This window comes from Carettochelys insculpta, chromosome 19 (genome assembly GCF_033958435.1).
Source record: "Carettochelys insculpta isolate YL-2023 chromosome 19, ASM3395843v1, whole genome shotgun sequence".
NCBI lineage: Eukaryota > Metazoa > Chordata > Testudines > Carettochelyidae > Carettochelys > Carettochelys insculpta.
Window position 1 is genome coordinate 5,805,739 of NC_134155.1, and position 22,504 is coordinate 5,828,242.

A 22,504-nucleotide genomic window follows, 5' to 3' on the forward strand; every position below is an offset into this window, starting at 1 on the left:
GAAACAAAGGTCTGCACACTGTTTTCGTGGGATGGATTTTTTGTACTTGCCATTTGCCATCTACTGAGTTCACACGTATAGATGGAAAATTACAACTATAAATTTGTGCATGCTTTCCAGATTCCTATGCAAGTATGCTGGCCCAAAAGGGTTTACTTTGGTTCCCCCAAGTGTGACCATCTGAAAGCAGCATATTGCTCTGTGCAGTGAACCACAGGATTGGCCCTGGTAGTGATTTTGATTCATTTAGATAACTGCAGTATTTTTTCTCAGTACAAGGAGTATGCTAACTTTTCAGAACTGTTCTTCTTTTAGATCTTTGATTTAAAAAAAAAAAGTTGTGTTCTGTAGCTTTGCTTTTATCTGCAAAATAGGCAAAACACAGCAGTGACACAACTGCATTTACTTTCCTAGAATGCCACTGTGAGGGGGAAGACAATCGCATTCCACTGCTGAAGGAGGTGTTTGAGGCATTTCCGAATACTCCAGTCAATATTGACATCAAAGTGAACAACGACGTGCTAATTAAAAAGGTACATTACATGGTACCTGCTGTCCAAAACTATAGCACCTTGAGTTGCAAATGAATCAAGTTGTGCAAAGGTCACATCTCGTCTGTACTTGGGTAAGAGATGACAGGAAATAGAACTGATGATTCAGAAGAAAGTTGGATTCCCCTGAGTCAAGATTAAGATCATACGTATGGTCATAATGGATCAGACCAAAGGTCCATCTAGTCCAGTGTTCTATTCTTGAGAGTTGCCAATGCCAGGTACACCAGAGGGTATCAACAAGTGATCCATCCCCTGTGGCCCATTTCCAGCTTTTGACAAACAGGCTAGGGACACCATTCCTGCACATCCTGGCTAACAGCCATTGATGGGAATATCCTCCATGAATTTATCTCTTTATTTAATCCTGTTATAGTCTTTTAATTCACAATGTACTCTGGCAAGGAGTTCCATAAGTTGACTGTCTACTGTGTGAAGAAATACTTTCGTTTGTTTTTTAAACCTGACCACCTATTAATTTCATTTGGTGACCCCCCTAGTTCTTGTGTTATAGGAAGGAGTAAATCACTCTTTATTCAGTTTTTCCACACTAGTCATGATTTTATCTACCTCTATCGCATCCTGACGTAGACATCTCTTTTCCAGGCTGAAAAGTCCGTGTTGTCTTAATCTCTCCTCATATGGCAGCCATTCCATACCCCATGATAATTTTTGTTGCCCTTTTCTGAACTTCCTCCAAAAACAAGATATCTTTTTTCAGATGAGACAACCACATCTGCACATGGTATTCAAGATGTGGGAGTACCATGGACTTATATAGAGGCAATAAAATAGTCTGTCCTGTTATCTGTCCATTTCTTAATGTTTTCTAATCTTGTTTGTGTTTTTGACTGCTGCTGCACATTGAGTGGACTATCCACAATGGCTCCAAGAGCTCTTTCTTGAATGATAACAGCTAATTTAGAGCCCATCATTTTATATGTATCACCATTAAAACCTGGACTGAACCTGTGCCTTAGCATTCTCTTTAAAATTAGGTACAAAATGGAGATGCTGACAGTTATAGATACTGGCACCTAGATAATGTAGTATTTAGGGGTATTAAAGTTTTAACTGGTTTACCAGTAAGCCTCACCCTAAATGGATGTGGCTTACCAGTTACAGTTAACTGGCAAGGGCTGGAGCTGGTCCCTGGTGCAGCAGGACCAGAGCTGCTTCAGCCCAGCTGGAGCACCCCTGCTCATGACTGCCATGGACAGAGACTGTTCCAACTGGGCTGAAGTGTCCCTGCCTGTGGTGCTTCCAGGTTGAGCTAATTGTGGATGGAGGCTGCGCTAGCTTGCCCATCTGCAGTGGCACCATGGGCAGAGATGCTCCAGCTGGTCTAGAGCAGTCCCAGTCCCTGGGATAGGAGGTCACTCCACCCCGGCTGGTTAAATCTAGTGCTTAACCAATTACGGGGATTTTACATACTTAGTGGTTCTATATGCTCTTTAGATAAAGATAACATAGCACTGCGTAGAAGAGAAGAAACCCTGATATGGCAAGTTGGAAAAGCAAACAGCACACATACCACCATTGCTCTTCACTCAGCATCTTTATTACTTTGTGCCTTATGCTCCAGGTGCAACACAAAGTATTACTAGATTAAATGGACTTTCCTCCTGCACCATGGCTCATCCTTTTATGCTACTTGATATCTTCTCTGAGCTGTCCAGCTACTAAGTTAATTACTTCATTAGCTCACCAGACTCCCTACTGGTGCCTGTGATCCTCACTAACCTTCTAGACTCAGAATACCTAATTCCTACCTACTCTAACTACACCCTATGGCCCTGGCTGTCCTAAGTGGCCAGGTTGCTGGCTCCCCAGAATGGCTTTGTTTATAACCACTAACACCACCATGTCTCAGTATTCTTTCTCTCTTGTACTGAACAGCTGCTGCATCCCATCCTAGAAGTTATTTCTTACAGTGGTGGGAGAAAGCATGAAGAGCTGTCTTTCCCTCCCCCCCCCCCCAGGAACTCTTTGTTATAATACACTGCAATACGTTGAACTCCCAATTAATAATTCTGCCAGTGAAGTAGAATAAATGTATCTCAAATAAGTAGTTTTAATGAATAAATGTCTGGATTCTGCTTTTTTTTTTTTTTTTTTTGTAAATTACCAATCACAGGTTTCAGAGTTGGTGAGCCAGTACAAGCGGGAACATTTGACAGTGTGGGGCAATGTCAATTATGAGATTGTGAAGAAGTGTCATAAAGAGGTAAGCACCAGTAAATAAATATGCCCTAGTTAAGGATTAGGCTCACCCCAGTCTGTCCCTTATGGTGTGGTGATTGATTTATACAATATTTTTCTGTAAATGTTGAGCATTTAGCCGTTTATCTAGGTTTTTCATTTGTACTCAAAACTGTGGTATCTATATGGTATTAACTCTTTCATATATTAAAATATAAAATAAAATATTGACTTCCTTTTTTGTCTTAACTTTTTAATATAATGACTTAGGTTAATTTTCATACATATGAATGTATTTAATTAATGTTTGAGTGTGAGAGACACACATTTTTCTTTCCCAGCTACTGCTGTCTTTCAGCATCAAGTAAAAGTTCTGTTCCTTGCTTTCAAGACTCTCTGCTCCTCTATCTCTTCCCATTCCCCTTCCTATTCTTATGATCCTGCTGAAGTTCTCTCCTCAATTTATGCTCTCCTGTTGCTTTTTAATTTTTGCTGCTAGTCTCACCAGTAGTCTTCCAGCTGAGGTGTACCAAGGGCACTCCCTTGTCTTCAAAGGTTTCCTGAAGACTCACCTGTTTCATGATGAATACTCCAGCAATAAGGTCTATCCAGAGCTGTGTCTGTGCTGTGCTGGGTCCTTTGCCCTAGGCACTGAGCTGTTGGTGGCAGGGACACTCAGGCTTGACCTATAGAATTTGTGCACCAATTTAGCTACTTGGATTGGAGGTATAACTTTTCTACTGAAATATACTCATCCCTCATCGCTATACAAGGGCAATTGGTTCCCAAATTTCTGCTCGTAGGCAAAAACTCATGAGAGACACTAAATTCCCATTAAAATACATGTAAAAGTCTCCAATTCGTTCCAAGGGCTTGTAAGTTGACATAAAACTAGTTGAGTTTAGGTACTTTTCTGATGTATTGGAATAGTTTGGCACCAGAAATAGGATGTAGTGTATGTATGTAGAGCAGGGATTTCCAACCTATGGGTTGGGACCCAAACATGGGTCCCATTAGATTTGTTAAAGGTCATCAGCTGGGCTCCCAGAGTGACAGGAGCTGGGAACCAGGGACAGGCTGGTTCCAGTCTCCCCATGGCTTGTGGGGCCGGGAAACCGATCAGCTTATGGCTGGTCAGTTTCACGTTCCCGCCATTGCAGGGGAGGGAACCAAGTTAAAAGCCTTTTCCCTCTTTTCCGTGTCTGAGGGACAGGAGGGAGAAGGCCCCAGCTGCGGATCTCCCCGCCACCAGCCAGGGATCCCACGGCTGGAGCTGAACCAGCCACAGGGCTGCGGGTCTCCCTGCCCCCCTGGCCAGGGACCCCACTCATATAAGCAGGAGAAGTTCACTCATTTAGTGAATAAAGGTAAGTATATCTGTTCCTTGTTTTAGTGAGTGCTCATAAGTAAAGTGCTCATTAAATGAGGGATGAGTGTATTTCAGTTTGAGCTATTTCCCTGGTGTGGGTGCAGTTAAGATTTTGTATACGAACAGTGCATGGCAAGCTGGGATGTTGTGCACTAACAATCTATGTTACTCCTGATGATGTGCCCTAGAAATTTTCTGGTGTGCTTTAATCTACTCATACTTCAAAGCTGAGCAGTTCATACCACACAATGGAACATACAGTGTCTGCCAGCACAGTCTGCAGTGACACTTAGTGTGCTGCAAGCTACTGTGGGTTTGATTTGTACCCCAACTTCCTAAGCACTAAATTTTCATATAAACAGTTCCTTATTCAGATTTAAAGGCATCTTATCAATACAGCATATTTTTTCTTGTACAGGAGTAAACACTATTCCAGTTATAAGCACCTTTTTAATATTAGTATAACTTTTGTCCACAATGGCAGAGTTGTACTGGTTCCCAAAAGGAACAGTATTAAAGCACTACGAATGTTGTGTACAGACAAGCTCTGGCTTGTTTGGTTTTAGTAAGATATATTCACTACCCTGTAGTATCATATGCAGCTGTGTTACAGAATCAATAATACTGGAGCAAAATAAAATTGTTGAGGTGGGCAGAGAAATCGGTCTATAAGAGCAGATTGTGGTGTTTCAGTCCTCTGAATCCTGCTGTCTCTTCAATTTTCTGACTGTCTTTGCTTCCCAGTCACAGCAGAGCTGGATATTGCTAGAGTGGCAGCTGGTTTCCCTTGTCTGTAGCCATCTTTCCTAGGCTGCCTTGAAGCTGGTCAGAACCACATTCAATGTACAACCGGTGGTGCCTGGTTTGTGCCCTTTTGGTTATCTTGGATAGTGCTCTGCTCATCTGTTATCTGAAGCTGGACAGTGCCTCTCTATGTACAAACAACTCCTGTGGAAATGGAAATGTCAGAGACAAAAAGTGCTTAGTGCCAGAGTGTCATCCTGGTTTTCCCCAGAACTTTACCAGATTATCGGAACATAAGAACATAAGAACATAAGAATGGCCATACTGGGTCAGACCAAAGGTCCATCAAGCCCAGCATCCCATCTGCCGACGGTGGCCAATGCCAGGTGCCCCAGAGAAGGAGAACAGAAGACAAGTGATTTATCTCCTGCCATCCATCTCCTGCCCTTGTTATGAAGGCTAGGGCACCATACTTTATCCCTGGCTAATAGCCATTTATGGACCTGATAAAAGATACAGACAATGGCTGGTTCTCTTGAAACCCTTCTCTTTAGCCAGCATGGTCTTGCAGCAGCTACTGTCTCTTCCAATTGCTTGGAACTTTAGCTGGTACTACAAAAAAGTGCAGACCCAGCAAACTTGGGCAGCTGGCAACTCTCAGATGTTTTATATTTTTAAGCATAAACCCTAAACTTTCTAGTGCACAGATTGATTCGCTGATAATTGCTGAAAGTTTTGTATCAAAACAATCTTATAATAACTCGTGTTACATTTCTACTCTTTTTACAGAATGCTGATATTCCTATCCTTTTCTGTTTGCAACGGGTCCTGCTTCTGGTTGGCTTGTTTTACACTGGTCTGCTGCCATTCATTCCCATCAGGGAGGAATTCTTAGAAATTCCTATGCCTTCAATCATCCTGAAGTAAGCGATGTGCGAACTTAGCAGGATATCAGTACAGTGAAATAACAGCAAGGCAATAAAATGGGCTTGGAGTCTTGGACATTAATCTGGTTACATTTTTGAACCTACATAAGCATCATTCTTCATTGGAAGTTTGGGCGATGCTTGTACAGAAGACTTCCAAGGAAATCTGAATGCTGAAATAAGTGGTGTTTGTGATCTAATATGGCACTGTTCCCTTCAGTCAGTTTTTAATCAGTGCCCCAGCACGTCACAAGGAAACAGCTCTGTTGGAAATCTCTTTAGACTACATGGAAAAAATTAATCTGGACTATTTGAATTAGAGGTCCCATTTAAATATCTAAAGATTTCATCCCACTTCTAGCAAGAGTAGAGGAGTTGACTTATGAGTCAAGGACAGTTTGGGTCGTTGATTTCGGTTGTCCAAAATGTTTGTGTAGTTTGGGTATTTGCTATTAAAACTGTTTGCCCTGTGCAAGTTGCATAAATTATTTTGAAATACCTTATTCCGAACATGATGCTGTCCAAATGGCACCACAGTTCATAATAAGAGGCTATTTCAAATGCTCCATATGATGAGGGGTAGCAGAACCAGAATTGGGTGCCCGAAATAGCACCCACCACATTAGTGTAGCCTCTGAGCCTGTCTTTCAGAGGTGAGAGATTTAATTACTGGGTAAAGTGCTTTTGATGAAAGGCATCATAGAAATGTAAAGTGTCCTAATTTGTGGTCAGAGAGCATTTCTAACAAAACAGACTGATTAATTTATTCTCTTGTGACATCCTTGAATTTCTGTAGTCATTCAGGATAAGATGTGTTTAACTATGTGCACCCAGTATTTTTCCTGGTTACATCACTGTCCTGAATCTGTCCTCCCACAGAAAAAAGCAGCTGTCTTTATAAACACCACTCATGCTGGTGCTAGCTGAAGAGCACTATATTGCATTTATATAGTGATACATTCTTCAGTGCTGCAAAAGGTGTCAGAATAATTTCTATCTACCTACCTTTTATTAATGTGGAAACTGACAGTGGAATGAAGCGAGCCAAAGAAAGCTAAAAAGCATGTTGTCGTCAAAGCTTGTGTCCTTTCTCAGGATCTCTTGATTTCTTAGCACATTTCCCAAGTCATTAGTTGAAATTGCCTCTAAGTCTACATCTCTCCTGCCTTCCACCTTAAGAAACACATTTTTCCTATATGGCACAATCCAAGTGGTTGGTCTCAGAACCAAGAAGACTTTCCCACACTGTTGTGGGTGATAGAGGAACTGCTTTTGAAGTCATAGACTTGATCAAGCACGCTTCCTTTGCATGAAAAAGTCTGAAATGGCATTTTTCTGTCCTGACTTAAGTTAATTTTTTCTTAGGCTGAAAGAACCAGAGAAGATGACGAGAAGCCAGAAATTTATCATCTGGCTTGCTGATGTGTAAGACTTCAATATTTCTCTGCACTTCATTTTCAATATACATTGTAATTGCCTCTAGTGACTAGGACAGTTACTGCTGTGAAATTAACCACCTTCAGCATATTGTCAAATTTTGGTATCATGTATGTATGTTGTAATACAGATGGAAACTCTCTCTAATCCGGAACTCTCTTGTCTGGCAAACTTCATAATTTGGCATAGCATCATATATAGTTTTGTTTGACCTTTAAATTATAATGTTTAATGTGTGTCCTCTACAGAATCACAATCCTATACTTGCAGAAGTATAGACAAAGTATAGACAAAGATCTAGCCTTTGTCTCTCTCATCTTTTGCAAACCAGTAAAGATCTGATAAACCATCTGGTCTAATGGATGGCCACTTAAAGTGTCATGTTTATCAGTATTAAGGATTAAGTTCCTCGTGAGGCTTAAAAGGAATATTATATGAGTATAAATCAAATAAGAATCCTGGCTAATGGTGGTGGTACTTCATTCATAGTTCACTGACATTGACACATAAGTGTGCTGCTGTAAAATAAAAAGACCCTTATATTTATAAAAGCCTACTTGTTCTTGAGCATGCTTGTGAAGAGAAGAGTTAACGAATCATAAAAATACACTGCTAATGCAAATAGGTTGGAATGCTGTTTTCTGTGCTTCCTAGCTGTAGCAAGGCTGGAAGTTTTCCTTACTTGAGCTTTTAAGCATCATTCCTCACTGGAGGTTAGTGAAACTTTGGCCATGTCTACACTAGCCAAAAACTTCGAAATGGCCATGCAAATGGCCATTTTTGAAGTTTACTAATGAACTGCTGAAATACATATTCAGCACCTCATTAGCATGCGGGCGGCCATGGCACTTCGAAATTGATGCGGCTCCCCGCCTCATGGCTCATCCAGACGGGGCTACTTTTCTAAAGGACTCCGACTACTTCGAAGTCCCCTTATTCCTATGAGCAGATGGGAATAAGGGGATTTCGAAGTAGGCGGGGTCCTTTAGAAAAGGAGCCCCGTCTGGACGAGCTGCACGGCGGCGAGCTGCATCAATTTCAAAGTGCCGCGGCTGCCCGCATGCTAATGAGGTGCTGAATATGTATTTCAGCACTTCATTAGTAAACTTCAAAATGGCCATTTGCACAGCCATTTCGAAGTTTTTGGCTAGTGTAGACGTAGCCTTTGTGACACAGAGCAGTTTCCACAGAACATTCGTGGATTTTGAGAATTTGCAATGTGTTAAGATGCCTGTCATGTTGGGGCCCTGTAAAAATAGTTTTTTCTCCCTCTTACAGATTGTTAATGAGGAAAGCATTATTTGATCATCTCACTGCTCGAGGCATTCAGGTACCATGTGATAAAACTAGAAGTCAAGCTGTTTATACTGACATGTCATTTTGTTAATATTCTCAAGTCTGACTCCACTTCCACTCCACTTCTTAAAATTAGACCTGAAGCTAGTAACTGAAGTCAGTTAGAACTTAGACCACCCAGATTTTCCTAATAACTGAAGGAATTTTCTGTGCATAGAGTTTTTTTGTAAGCATTGTGTTTATTCAAATCCTTCTAAGATTCATAAAAGCTGCAGTGGATTGATTGAAATCTTGCATCTCGTTAGTAATTAATATTTGTAGTTTACTTTTCACTGCTTACTTGGGAATCCCTTCCAGTTCTACAAGATGTATATATTTCCATGTTTCACTTGTTTGATATTTTAATACAAAACAGCTTTAATTGACTTCCAAAATAAATAACTTTTGTAATAAGGCTACATGCAGGAAGTGGAGCTGGAACAAAGTGGATCTTCCCCCCAGAACATAGAATCATAGAACACTAGGACCGGAAGGGGCCTCGAGAGGCCATCGAGTCCAGTCCCCTGCCCTGACGGCACGACCGACCACTATCTACACCATCCCTGATAGACATCTATCTAATCTGTTGTTAAATATCTCCAGCGAGGGAGATTCCACAACCTCCCTTGGCAACTTATTCCAGTACTTGATGACCCTGACAGTTAGGAACTTTTTCCTAATGTCCAACCTAAACTTCCCTTGCTGCAGTTTAAGTCCATTGCCTCTTGTTCTCTCCTCAGAGGCCAAGAAGAACAAGTTTTCTCCCTCCTCCTTATGACACCCTTTAAGATATCTGAAAACCGCTATCATGTCCCCCCTCAATCTTCTTTTTTCCAAGCTAAACAAGCCCAATTCTTTCAGCCTTTCTTCATAAGTCATGTTCTCCAGACCTTTTATCATTCTAGTTGCTCTTCTCTGGACCTTCTCTAATTTCTCCACATCTTTCTTGAATTGGGGTGCCCAGAACTGGACACAATATTCCAGCTGAGGTCTAACCAGCGCAGAGTAGAGCGGTAGAATGATTTCTCGTGTCTTGTTCACAACACACCTGCTACTGCATCCCAGAATCATGTTTGCTTTTTTTGCAACAGCATCACACTGTTGACTCATATTTAACTTGTGATCTACTAGAACCCCTAGGTCCCTTTCTGCTGTACTCCTTCCTAGACAGTCTTTTCCCATTCTGTATGTGTGAAACAGATTATTCCTTCCTAAGTGCAGCACCTTACATTTATCTTTATTAAACTTCATCCTGTTTACTTCAGACCATTTCTCCAATTTATCTAGATCATTCTGAATTATGACCCTATCCTCCAAGGTAGTTGCAACCCCTCCCAGCTTGGTATCATCTGCAAACTTAATAAGCGTACTTTCTATGCCAATATCCAAATAATTAATGAAGATATTGAACAGAACTGGTCCCAAAACAGACCCCTGCGGAACCCCACTTGTTATGCTTTTCCAGCAGGATTGAGCACCATTAACAACTACTCTCTGGGTGCGATTAGCCAGCCAGTTATGCACCCACCTTATTGCAGCGTGATTTAAGTTGGACTTGCCTAGTTTGTCGATAAGAATATTATGCGAGACCGTATCAAATGCTTTACTAAAGTCTAGGTATACCAGATCCACTGCTTCTCCCTTATCTACGAGTCTCGTTATCGTGTCAAAAAAAGCTGTCAGGTTGGTTTGACATGATTTGTTTTTTACAAAACCATGCTGGCTGTTCCCTATCACTTTACTACCTTCCAAGTGCTTGCAGATGACTTCCTTAACTACCTGCTCCATTATCTTTCCTGGCACAGAAGTTAAGCTTACTGGCCTGTAATTTCCTGGGTTGTTCTTATTCCCCTTTTTGTAGATGGGCACTATATTTGCCCTCTTCCAGTCTTCTGGAATCTCTCCTGTTTCACATGACTTTCCAAAAATGAGAGCTAACGGCTCAGCTACCTCTTCTATCAGCTCCTTGAGGATTCTAGGATGCATTTCATCAGGCCCTGGTGACTTGCAGACATCTAATTTTTCCAAATGGTTTTTAACTTGTTCTTTTTTTATTTCAAAAACTAACTCTACCCCTTTTCCACCAGCATTCACTATGTCAGGCATTCCTTCAGATTTCTCTGTGAAGACCGAAACAAAGAAGTCATTAAGCATCTCTGCCGTTTCCAAGTTCCCCATTACTGTTTCTCCCTCCTCACTGAGCAATGGCCCTACCCTGTCCTTGGTCTTCCTCTTGTTTCTAATATATTTGTAAAAGGCCTTCTTGTTACCCTTTATGCCTGTAGCTAGTTGGAGCTCATTTTGTGCCTTAGCCCTTCTAATTTTACTCCTGCATTCCTGTGTTATTTGCCTGTGTTCATTCTTTGTAATTTGTCCCAGTTTCCATTTTTTATAGGATTCCTTTTTTAGTTTGAGATCATGCAGGATCTCCTTGTTAAGCCAAGGCGGTCTTTGCCCATATTTACTATCTTTCCTACATAGGGGAATAGCTTGTTTTTGGGCCCTTAATAATGTCTCTTTGAAAAACTGCCAACTCTCCTCAGTTGTTTTTCCCCTCAGTTTTTCCTCCCATGGGATCTTACCTACCAGCTCTCTGAGTTTACCAAAATCTGCCTTCCTGAAATCCATCATCTCTATTTTGCTATTTTCTCTCCTACCAGTCCTTAGAATTGTGAATTCTATGATTTCATGATCACTTTCACCCAAGCAGCCTCCCACCTTCAAATTCTCGACCAAGTCCTCCTTATTTGTCAAAATCAAATCCAGAACAGTTTCTCCCCTGGTGGCTTTTTCAACTTTTTGGAATAAAAAATTGTCTCCAATGCAGTCTAAGAACTTATTGGATAGTCTGTGCCCCGCTGTATTAGTGTCCCAGCATATATCTGGATAGTTAAAGTCCCCCATCACCACCAAATCCTGGGCTCTGGATGATTTTGTTAGTTGCTTAAGAAAAGCATCATCCACCTCTTCCACCTGGTTAGGTGGCCTGTAGTAGACTCCTAACAGGACATCACCCTTGTTTTTTACCCCTCTTAAACTAACCCACAGACTCTCAACACGTCCATCTCCTATGTCCATCTCCACCTCAGTCCAAGTGTGTACATTTTTTATATATAAGGCAACACCTCCCCGCTTTTTTCCCTGTCTATCTTTGCTAACCAGGCTGTAGCCTTCAATACCAACATTCCAATCATGTGTATTATCCCACCAAGTTTCTGTGATGCCAATGATATCATAGTTGTATTTATTTATTAGCACTTCCAGTTCTTCCTGCTTATTACCCATACTTCTTGCATTAGTATATAGGCATCTCAGATATTGATTTGAACTTGCCCCCCAGTTTTTTCCTGGCCCTCTTTTTACTCTGACATTGTTGCCCATGCTCCCTCCTACTTCTGACCCATCTCCCAGGTTTCCATGTTCTCCACTTACCTGCGGGCTTTGCTCCCCTGTCCCCAGCAAACCTAGTTTAAAGCCCTCCTCACCAGGTTAGCAAGTCTGTGTCCGAATATAGTCTTTCCCCTCCTCGAAAGTTGAACGCCATCTCTGCCTAGCAGTCCTTCCTGAAATAGCATCCCGTGGTCGAAGAAACCGAAGCCTTCCTGGCGACACCATCCACGCAGCCAGGCATTCACCTCTAGGATGCACCTGTCTCTGCCCGGGCCCCTACCCACAACAGGAAGGATTGAAGAGAATACCACCTGCGCCCCAAACCCCTTCACCCGTGCCCCCAGAGCCCTGTAGTCACTCTTGACCTGCTCAGCATTACACCTCACAGTATCATTAGTGCCCACATGGATGAGAAGCATGGGATAGTAGTCTGAGGGTTGGACAATCCTCGACAATGCCTCTGTAACATCTCGGATACGGGCCCCAGGCAGGCAGCATACCTCCCGAGCCGAAATGTCAGGGCGACAGATGGGTGCCTCCGTCCCCCTCAAAAGAGTCTCCAACCACCACTACTCTGCGTTTCCTTCTTGCAGTGGTGGCAGGAGACTTCTCAGCCTCGGGGGTACGAGGCTTCTCCTCTTCTGTACTGGAAGGCAATATTTAGATGCATGTGAATAGTCCTTTTAACTGAAACCTTTTTTTAATTAAAATATTTCTTATTAGATTCATTTTAAACCTCTACAAAACCAGCTAAATGACTTGTTCCATATTAGCTTTGCATTAGCTAAGACTAGTTTTGTTAATTAGGAACATCTGAACAGAGAGGCACATTCTTCTGTAGACCATTAGAAGCTGCAGTTTTTATCATTTGTCATTAGAAAGTTGCTTTTCCCAAATTTGCAGTCAAGTAGCTGTTTTAAATACCTGATAGAAGAATGATGATGTCACGATGATGTGACTATATTGGATATACCTGGCTTACCCTTTTACTAATATGAAACTATTTAGATTTGAAATTTTGAGTGCATTTTCTTTAATTTTGGTGACTTCTTAAATGATCTGTCCGTTTGTCTTTAGGTGTATATTTGGGTACTAAATGAAGAACAAGAATATAGGAGAGCATTTGATTTGGGAGCAACTGGAGTAATGACAGACTATCCAACAAAGCTTAAGGAGTTCTTACGCAGCTATTCAGCATAATGGGGACAAAAAAATCAAGCAAGACCCCCACAAAGTGGACAGAGTGAGCCAAGGATTTCATTCCTTCATCAAAATTTTTCAACATTATATGCATAAATCACTTGTTCAATTGTGAAAGATGTAAAAAGCTGGGTTATATTACCTCATTCTTAAATCATTACATGATGTAGAGATTGTATACAGTTTTATTTATTTAAATTTTTAATTGCATAGTTTACATTTGTAAATAGTTTTGTAGCAAGAGTATGATATACTAATGGTAATGTATAAAAAGAAGGCTGTTGATAAGGGCACTTTTAAATATGCAGTATTTTATCTTTCCCAAGCTCCATATCCAGAAATCAAGTAGCAGCATTTGAAAACAGTTCCAATCACATCGGCTATATCTACACTAACCCAAAATGGCTATTTCAAAGTTTACTAATGAAGTGCTGAAATACATATTCAGCACCTCATTAGCATGCCGGCAGCTGCGGCACTTCAAAATTGCTGCGACTTGTCCAGACAGGGCTCCTTTTCGAAAGGACCCTGGCAACTTTGAAATTCCCTTATTCCTATCTGCTGTTAGGAATAAGGGGACTTCGAAGTTGCTGGGGTCCTTTCGAAAAGGAGCCCCGTCTGGACGAAGCGTGTGGCAGCAAGCTGCGGCAATTTCGAAGTGCTGCGGCTGCTGGCGTGCTAATGAGGTGCTGAATATGTATTTCAGCACTTCATTAGTAAACTTTGAAACAGCCATTTGCATGGCTATTTCAAAGTTTTGGGCTAGTGTAGACACGGCCATACTGTTCAGTAGAATTGGCATTGCATCATTGTATTTACATCCCTCATGATGGAGTTGGCTGTTGATTTCCAGGTAATCTGTATTGAGGAATAGCAACTAGTATGCAGAAGAAACAAGAATTTGTATCTGTGGATATCTCGACAGGTCATCCTGCAAAGAGTAGTCAGTGAAGTACTGTATTTCAGCCAAAACTAAATCCTTAGGCAAACATAAGTGTTCTTAGGGCAGGTCTACTCTGGACCTTGAAGTCAATCCTAGATATGCAGTTCCAGCCAGGGCAATTGTGTAGCTGGAATCAGCGTATCTACGATCAACTTATCTGGCCATCCTCACTGAGGGAGGTTGATGGAGAAACTCTCCTGTCAACCTCCGTTACTCCTCATGAGAATGAGGAACACGGGTTGACTGTCAACCCTTGATAGTTCAATTTATTGCATCTCTACTAGGTACATGAAATCCAATCCCAGAAGATCGACTCTCACCAGGTCGATCTCCTGGTAAGTGTAGATTCATCCATAATTAGTTTTATTAATGAGAGTGTGTGTTTGTTTTTTGAATTAGTCTTTGGCTGTAATTGGATCCCCTTTTGATGTAGCAATACCAAGTTCAGTCAATAAATCATTTTATTTAGTTTTAGAATCTAAACTATGTATGTAGCCCTGCATTCTGTAATTGCTGTACTATTATATTACTCATTTCTTAAAAAATTACTGCGGACAAGGGCTGCAATTTTTTTGTCTAAATCTGATATAGAAACCAGTTTTACTACTATAAAATTGAAAAAGATAGTTGTTTCCAGACTTGTAGTATAAATTGTATATAATAATCCTTTCCACCACTGCAGCACTATAGTTCTGACTGGATGTAGAGTAGGGCTAATCTGTATAGCTGTCCTGATAATGTCCATTTGCCAATTTTCCAGAAAAGGAGGGTTGCATTTACCATTAATTGAGGACAACAGGAATAAGTTTTGTTTTTAAAATCTTTACAGAAAAAAAAAGTTTAGATTTTTTTTTTCACTTGCAATTTCAAAAGGACTTGGAGGTTTGTTTTTTTTTTGTTTGTTTTTTTTTTTTTTTTTTTTGAACAGATCTCTGGCATTCTGTTGTTGGGCCCAGGGCCTCTTGGTGAGGAATGTTGTTAATAAAGAAAGAGGTTCTTTCACTTGCTGCACCAATTTCTTTGAGTATATCTGCATAAAGATTTACCAGAGGAATTAACTGCTTGACAGAGATGTTAATGCACCATCTCCTCCATTGGGTTGATGGACTGGAAATCATGTTTAATGTGAGGGACCAAAAACAAGACTTAAGATTTGCTTGTGGACGTGGGAACAATGAAGAAAATAGCCATTAAAAATTCATGAAGACAAGTTTACATTTAATGTGTGTAATGAACTACTGAATCACTACTTATTTTTTAAATGTCACTTCAAAAAAAAAAAAAAAAAAAAAAGCCACTTGACAATACATACCTTAATATTCAGAGTGGCTGTGGTTTGTATTAACTTTCTCATCTGCAAGGGGATCTTTTTCCTAACCAAAGTAGCAAATGCATTTTCAGTAACTACACACAAAATTTAGACATGGGCACTGATGAAGTAATGTTACTAGGAAAAGCCAGGATATCCAGAACCTCAAGGGAAAGAGGCTTCCATAGAAATGCAAACCCTCTTTTCCCATTCTCACCAGTAGGACTTGCATGTGCATGTCAAAGATTGGAACTGATGATTTCCTGTGTTTTGGCATTACTGCTTTAGTACTGTTGTTTTGCATGTATTTTTGGCTGAGATAGTCTGTATGTATGGAATGATCTGTAAAAGGCTCAGTTACTAAATCATTAGCCATGACTGGAACTAAACTGTTAATATCTGCTCCTGATCTCTTTTGAGGGACTTCAGCTGTGAGAATGCAACCTCCTTCAATAAGATTTAGTCATATGTAGGAATAACATACAAATATTTTAATTGAACAACAACTTTAAAAGGTGAACTTTCTCCCTCCCTCTTTAAACTTCGATGGATTCACTCCTTAGCATTCCTCCCCACCCCACCACGTTTTGCGCCCTGAAGCAGAAATTCTGGAGCCTGTTAACTGTTCTAGTGCACATGCAGGCCTGCTTTCTACAGTGAAGTCTTGGAATTTTAAACTTGTCTGTATGTATGAACGTTCACAGGTGCAGTAGAATCACCCCATGTAACAGCTACTAAATTCTAAGGAATGTTTTTTCTCTGAGTAGATCATATGAAAGAGACCCTTTCTGAGAAAGTTTTGAGTGAACCCATACTCAGGATTTTGGCAAATATGTAGCTGGGTTTAAATAGATGGGAATCTAATTTTGACTGAATACTATCAATCTTGTGGCATTTCAGTGAAAGAAAGCGAAATAAGTAATAGTCTGCATTTTCAGTAACTTGTTATATACTAAGCTTCTAGATCTTGGTCTAGACCAGTTAAGTTTTGGCCATCTGATTGCATGTGACCAGTATAGTTGTTGGCTTTGTTGCTTTCTAGTAGAAATGGAGAGCTGCAGAGTACTTTCTCCTTTCACATGGGAAAAGAGGAACTCTCACCTGCCTACTTCTGAGCCTATGCACCTACTGCCTACTAGAGTTGAATTCTGGGCAAGCCTGTGTTCACAGGAAAGTCAAGATGGTTATGATGTTGCTAGGTCAACCCAGTGTTTGAATCGTGATACAAGCTCCTGAACAATTTATTTTTTGACTTTGCTGGATGCATTGCTTCTGTGTTTCCAATATGGATGTTGTACTGAAGAAAAAAAACTCAGTAGTGGGAGAATAATACCATTTATCACTGATACTTGAAAGACAAAAGTTGTTTTAAATGAGGAAAAGCTCTAAGCTTTGTAGATGTAGCATTCATGGCTTTTAGACTTCTCAGCTACTTATGAGATTCAGATTTCCCATATTCTGACATGGATGAACAGTTTTGCTTTGTTATTTAATATTGATTTCAGAAGTGCAGTACCTCTGATTACACTTGATTATAAGAAATTTCATTTGTTAACAAAAGGTAGTTCCATCATTTCAGGTCATCATTTTCAGCACTGTTAAGACAAAGGTGTTGGAAATGCTTACCTCCTTTTCATGGGCTCAGCTTAACTGTGACCACTACATTTCCCACATTTTAAATGCCACCTGTGACTGCAGTGTTTGTACATACCCTGTGATAATCCATAAATCTGTTACTGATATCTGAAACTTGTTGGAGTTGAGGATTAGTAGGGGTCAGATCTGGAAAATGTTTAATTCATTCACTTCCAGTTACTTCTGCTAAGAGCCAAACTTTCATTACCCTTAATGCACAGAGGATACCAGATGACACTGGCTCAATGAAATTTTAAACTGCTGTTGCAAAGTACTCGTAAGGCTATGATATCCTGTTTATGGCTATAACAAAGCATTTACTAGTCTACGTAAAAATATAGTAATGTAGACATTTGTTCCATTTCAACCATTGTCTTAAATACTCTGGAAATCAGTGTAGAGGTTTAAATAACAGATAATTGTAAAGAAGAGCATGCAGTCAGGCATTGCATTATTTTTCAGGAGAATGTGCTGTGTATTAGTCCCTCTGTTTGGAAGATATAACCAGGTACTTCTCGTTCTAAACATTTTTTGTTTAGTGCGTTCTCTTTATTACAGAGGTATCTTAATGTATGAAGTGTGCAGCAAAATACTCCATGCACTTTTAATTTGGAAAAATTTTCACAGACCTCTCCTGATGCTGATACAGAACTATGAAATTATGTCTTTGTTCTTTTTAAAGACAGATGAAGGCTTAAGAAATATGACACATTAAAACATATCTGTTCAAAACGATCTAATCTGAATAATCATTCATTCTAATTTCCTTGCCTTAAATAAAGACTGACTTCTGGGCTCATGAAACTATATTCTTTAAATGTCATGAACATTTGTGGTCTAGTCCTATTCCTTGTTTGTAGGAGAGTTGCTCAAATGGGGAGATGACTCTTTTTGTGAACTTTGTAGAAATCCATGGGGACACTGCATCAGTTCTCTCATATAGCAGTGGTAGGTTTTGTAATAGGTCCAGCAAGGCACTGTGTGCTCCTCATTAAAGGACCTGGATCTGAATGTATTTGCTAAAGTGGTGGCTGCTCACTTGGATTCAGAGAGAGATGAAGATACAGTGTAGTAGGTCACTCTAAACTGAGGAAAGTCTGGTGGCAGATATTAAACGTGGCTGAGTAATAATGTTTTGCTCACTAATCACTGCTCTATGTGTTCGTCTCACTGACTGTGCGTGTTCTCTTGGGACTGACTAAGCTTGACAGTGACTTCAAAACTCTTCTTCAGAATTCAGTTTGTACAGTTGCTTTATGGACGTTTAAAGAAGCTTCTTCAGCAGAAGAGGCCGCAGATAATCCTAAAATGCCAGACTGAATCTCAGTTATTTCACATTCTTCAGACATACACACTGGTGGAAGAAAAGCAAGAGATGCAATCTACACATGATGTAATTAACTCTTAAGTTTAATATCTGTGATCATATTTTAACATAGATGGGATTGGGTTACATGCCAGGTGTGAAAATACCTAGTGTCTAACCACCAGTAGCGGATATTCTAAAATTTAAGAGTGCAAATGTGGCACAGTTTGCGTGCCTTCAAGAATCTCCATTATTTGTCCATGTTAGAGGAATTGTTTGTGTGAATTCTCTGGTTATCTTCAATTGTAGTATTTGGTAGTACCATCCATCCAAGGCTATTGAGCAACTTGCACAGTTAGGGCTAAAATGTGCATACTCCCTGACTCCAGGCTTGAAGAGTAGGGATTTAGAATGATCCTGCTCTGCTATAGCGAAGGCTGCTGGTCGAATGGAGGAAGACTTTAGATAGGAGTTTGACTTCATCATCAACTCATTCAAATTTTGTAACTACATCGAACTGGCACATGATTTGCAAGCAGAAGTACCACCCAGGGAACTGATGGGGTGTGGTCACAGAAGACTCAGGGGGATGTTCCTTAGTGTAATGATCAAGCCACTGACATCCTATCCTGCTCAGTCAGATTCTCTCATCTTTCTCAGCTAAGGCACAAAGCTGGAGTAATCTCCCTTCTTCACAGCAATGCAGACACTTTAACCACAACTTCGGGTGGCACTTCTAGGACACAGCAGCCAAGGAATACACCTTTAGAAAGGATCAGAAGATTTGCACAGGGTGGGCTCATTCAGTAAGCCCCCTTGATCAATGAAAGGGAGATATGCACAGTGGTAATTTCCCCAGCTGGTAATTTACATGGGATTTAATCATAAACAAGAGTTTTTATTAAGAAAAACAGTAGGATTTAAGTGGTAATAGAGACAAGCAGACCAAAATGAATTACCAAATCAAATAAAAGAAAAATGCATAGCTAAATCTGTTCCCCCTAAAAATCTAATTACTTATGAGATCTTACTTGAAACGGTTGCTTTTTGTCTCAGGTGATATCGTCAGGTCAGAAATGATCTTACACTGATCTGGTCCACAAATGGAGTTCTCTGTTTTCCTTAGGGTGTGTCAAGCAATTTCCAAGGCAGGCTTAAGACAAGGATGGTGCAGGTTGGAAAACAAAATTTGAGACCTTCTAGGGTCCCTTTATACCTTTCCCCTGTGGAGAGAATTCCAGTCTTCTCTTTGTGTAACAGTATACTCCAAGATGAAAACTGTCGCATAAGCGGGTCCCCTGTCCAAGTGCTTTTTAGGCAATCATTCCCTGTTTGCTGGATTGCATATTCACAGACAGCTTTCTCAGAGGTGGATTGATACCCATTAAGTGGCTGATTATTGCTATTCTCTCACAAGTCATACTCTTACAATAGGGTAGCTACCTCTCCTATTGAAGTCATCACCAAAACAAAAAAAGGGAATGCAAATATGTAGACACTAAAACTTCACCTACAAACATTACATGTACAAAAATAGGATTTACAGCTCCAGTAGGTTATAACTTTAATAATGATAGGTCACAAACCACCTTTGGATCAAAGCATTTCTAAGTTATACATATTTATACACACAACCCATTTTCCGTAAAGCTGGGAGAGGTCCTTCACAAGACCATGTAACTGGGGAGTGGATGAGTTGAAGGTAGTGGAGGAAGAGCAATAAGCATTAGAGAAGGGAAGTAGTGTGAAAACTATTCATCAGTGGTCAGAATCTGGGAACAGCAGTTTTGGTAAAGCACTGCTTAAAGTGGACTCCTCAGCAATCTCTGTGACTGCTCTAAGTGCTGGTTTTGCTTTTGAATGAGTAACAATTCAAATGCAAGTTGGGGTTACATGAGGAATGCATCAATGGCTCCATATATTCTGAAGTTATCCTAAGTCTACCCGTCTCCCATTTGCCAAGTATGGCTTCTCTGACCTCCCCTGTGCAAACCAAATGGGTGCAGGACACACTACAGAAGAACATAAGAATATCCATATTGTCTCAGAGCTGTGGTCTGCCTATTTCAGTATTCTGTCTACAACATCAGACACACAAAAGTGATGTAGGCCACAAGAGGCAGTACAAAATGGAAATGCCAAACTAGACTATTTCCTTTCACACAGAGGACTTCCACATGGTAACTCCAACTAGTCAGATTCATGCATGGATTGCATTGTAGCATTGGACCGTGTTTATGGTAGGTTAAACTGTTTAGAATGGCCCTGAGCAAGAGAAAAAAAGAGTGATCATATGAGACAGTTACTGCCCCTAGAAAATAATATTTTGATTATGAATGAGAGTTTTTATTAAGCAAAACAGTAGCATTTAACCCAATGGAATGTGTCTGGCAAGGGAATATTTATCCACAAAACTTAAATAGCATCTATTGTTAACTACAGGTTAAGTGTTTTAAAGTTAATCATGGTGGTTGTCCATATAAAGTGGGCTTAGTAAATGGCCACATCTGTGATCCAAATCTGAGATACACAGTGGGTGGCATATTCAACTCCCATGTAAGTTCAGCTGGTGCCCAGCACTTCAGGGAAAGACCCATTGTTTATATAGTAGCCACTTTCTAGCTCTTAGTAAATATGCTGTTAGAGAAATTATGGGGTTTATTTGTTAACCTGCCATGACACGTGAATTTGTCTCACTAATGGCCATAACAAGTACTTGTTTCACTGTATTGGAAAAGTTACATGACTGCCTTTTAAAAATTGGTTTAATCTTAACTTAATACATTTAATATTTTCTATTTGATGTGCACTTAAATGAGAACTTGCTGGTCACTTGAAAGTATGATCTTACAGTGTAGCTTCTGTAAAGTGTTTTTAATGTATCCTCTGCTGATATGCGGTTTTGTAACCACTTTGGGATTATATGATCAGTTGCAATAGATTTCCCCTGCAGGTGAGGAATTCTTCTGTTCACTCTAGTAATTAAGAACTTTTAAATTATTATAAATGACTTACAGATACTTTCAAAGATCTGCTCCTAAAGTGTGTTCCAATCAACCAATAAATTGAAGATGACAGCTAACCCATTTTCAGGCACAATTTCAAAAAAGAGATACTTTATAATTTAACGTGTAGCTTGAAATTTGACCAAAGAATGTCTTCCTTGGAGCATGCTCATGACTGTACACTTTCCCTCACTTGGGCAACAGGTTGGTAGTTCATAGGCCTAGAACACCACAATTCCACTTGTCTTTGAGTAAAATCCTTTGAATAATGCCAAGATGAGGATTCTAAATTTTAAATCTTTCACTTCATATGAAATGTTAAGGTGCTAAGGCAGTAGGGATGACAATTTGAAGGATCAAAGCATTTAGTAGCTCTTAGGTAGATGGATATTTGTCTACATGCTTTGGGGCAGCACTTCATTTCAATTTTATTTCTTGCTGGAAAATCTATGTGTGAAATTGCAGGGTTAGGAAAGACTGATATATTCCATCTGCACTCTAGATATATGATCTTTCCAGATGGAAATTTTGAGGTTGAATTTACCTTTTCAGAAAAGGATAACAAGTCCCATATTTGTAGCATAAGACTTTTCTTGCAAAGGCTAAAGAGTATTCTAAGTAGTTCAGGCTATTAGTGCATGCTTCCTTTTGTGTAATGCAATACAGCTTGATCTGTAGCTATTTTTGTGCATTACCATGCTACTTCCCTCTGTCAGCACCACTGTGGATTACAACCTATAGTACATGAAAAGCTTTTTGAAGCCATTTCAGATGTGTGGTCTTGAGTAATGGAAAATGTTATATATTTCCATGCTTAAAGGTAGGCTTTACAAAGATAAATATTCTACTGCAAGGTTGTATCTGCTTATTTTTACTTAATGTAATGAGTTAATTTTTTTTAAAAATAGTGATTGTGTAGGCCAATAAACAAAGGCCATTTTTAAAGCTGTTGGGGGAGGAGGGGTATTTTTGTTTAACTTCGCATGGAAAAGATGGCTGACCCTTTAATTTGGTAAAGTATAATTTCTTCTAAGAAGCTGGTTTGGAGACATAGCCAGATCAATAGACAACTAAGCTATTTAATGCTGTTTCCTGGTGTATTGAAATGGAAGAAACTATAGTTTGTGGCCCTATAGTTTAAACATTTGCTTT

General features: G+C 40.0%; 1 protein-coding gene across 5 annotated transcripts in view; it reads left to right on the forward strand.

The window, feature by feature from the left end:
- The window catches only part of GDPD1 (glycerophosphodiester phosphodiesterase domain containing 1), a 45,499-nt gene that overhangs the window by 14,217 nt on the left and 8,778 nt on the right, over positions 1-22,504 (forward strand). For 2 of the 5 annotated variants that reach the window (XR_012648138.1, XR_012648136.1), the window contains exons 5-11: positions 415-533; positions 2,689-2,778; positions 5,656-5,789; positions 7,158-7,217; positions 8,508-8,559; positions 13,032-13,197; positions 18,275-18,434. Coding sequence is in view for 2 of the 5 variants with exons in the window: in XM_075013844.1 (XP_074869945.1) it covers positions 415-533; positions 2,689-2,778; positions 5,656-5,789; positions 7,158-7,217; positions 8,508-8,559; positions 13,032-13,154 (578 nt within the window). In the remaining 3 variants the exon portion in view is untranslated. Of the gene's footprint in view, positions 1-414; positions 534-2,688; positions 2,779-5,655; positions 5,790-7,157; positions 7,218-8,507; positions 8,560-13,031; positions 13,568-18,274; positions 18,802-22,504 lie in introns of those variants that run through there. The other 3 variants (XM_075013844.1, XR_012648137.1, XM_075013843.1) reach the window with 3 other exon arrangements.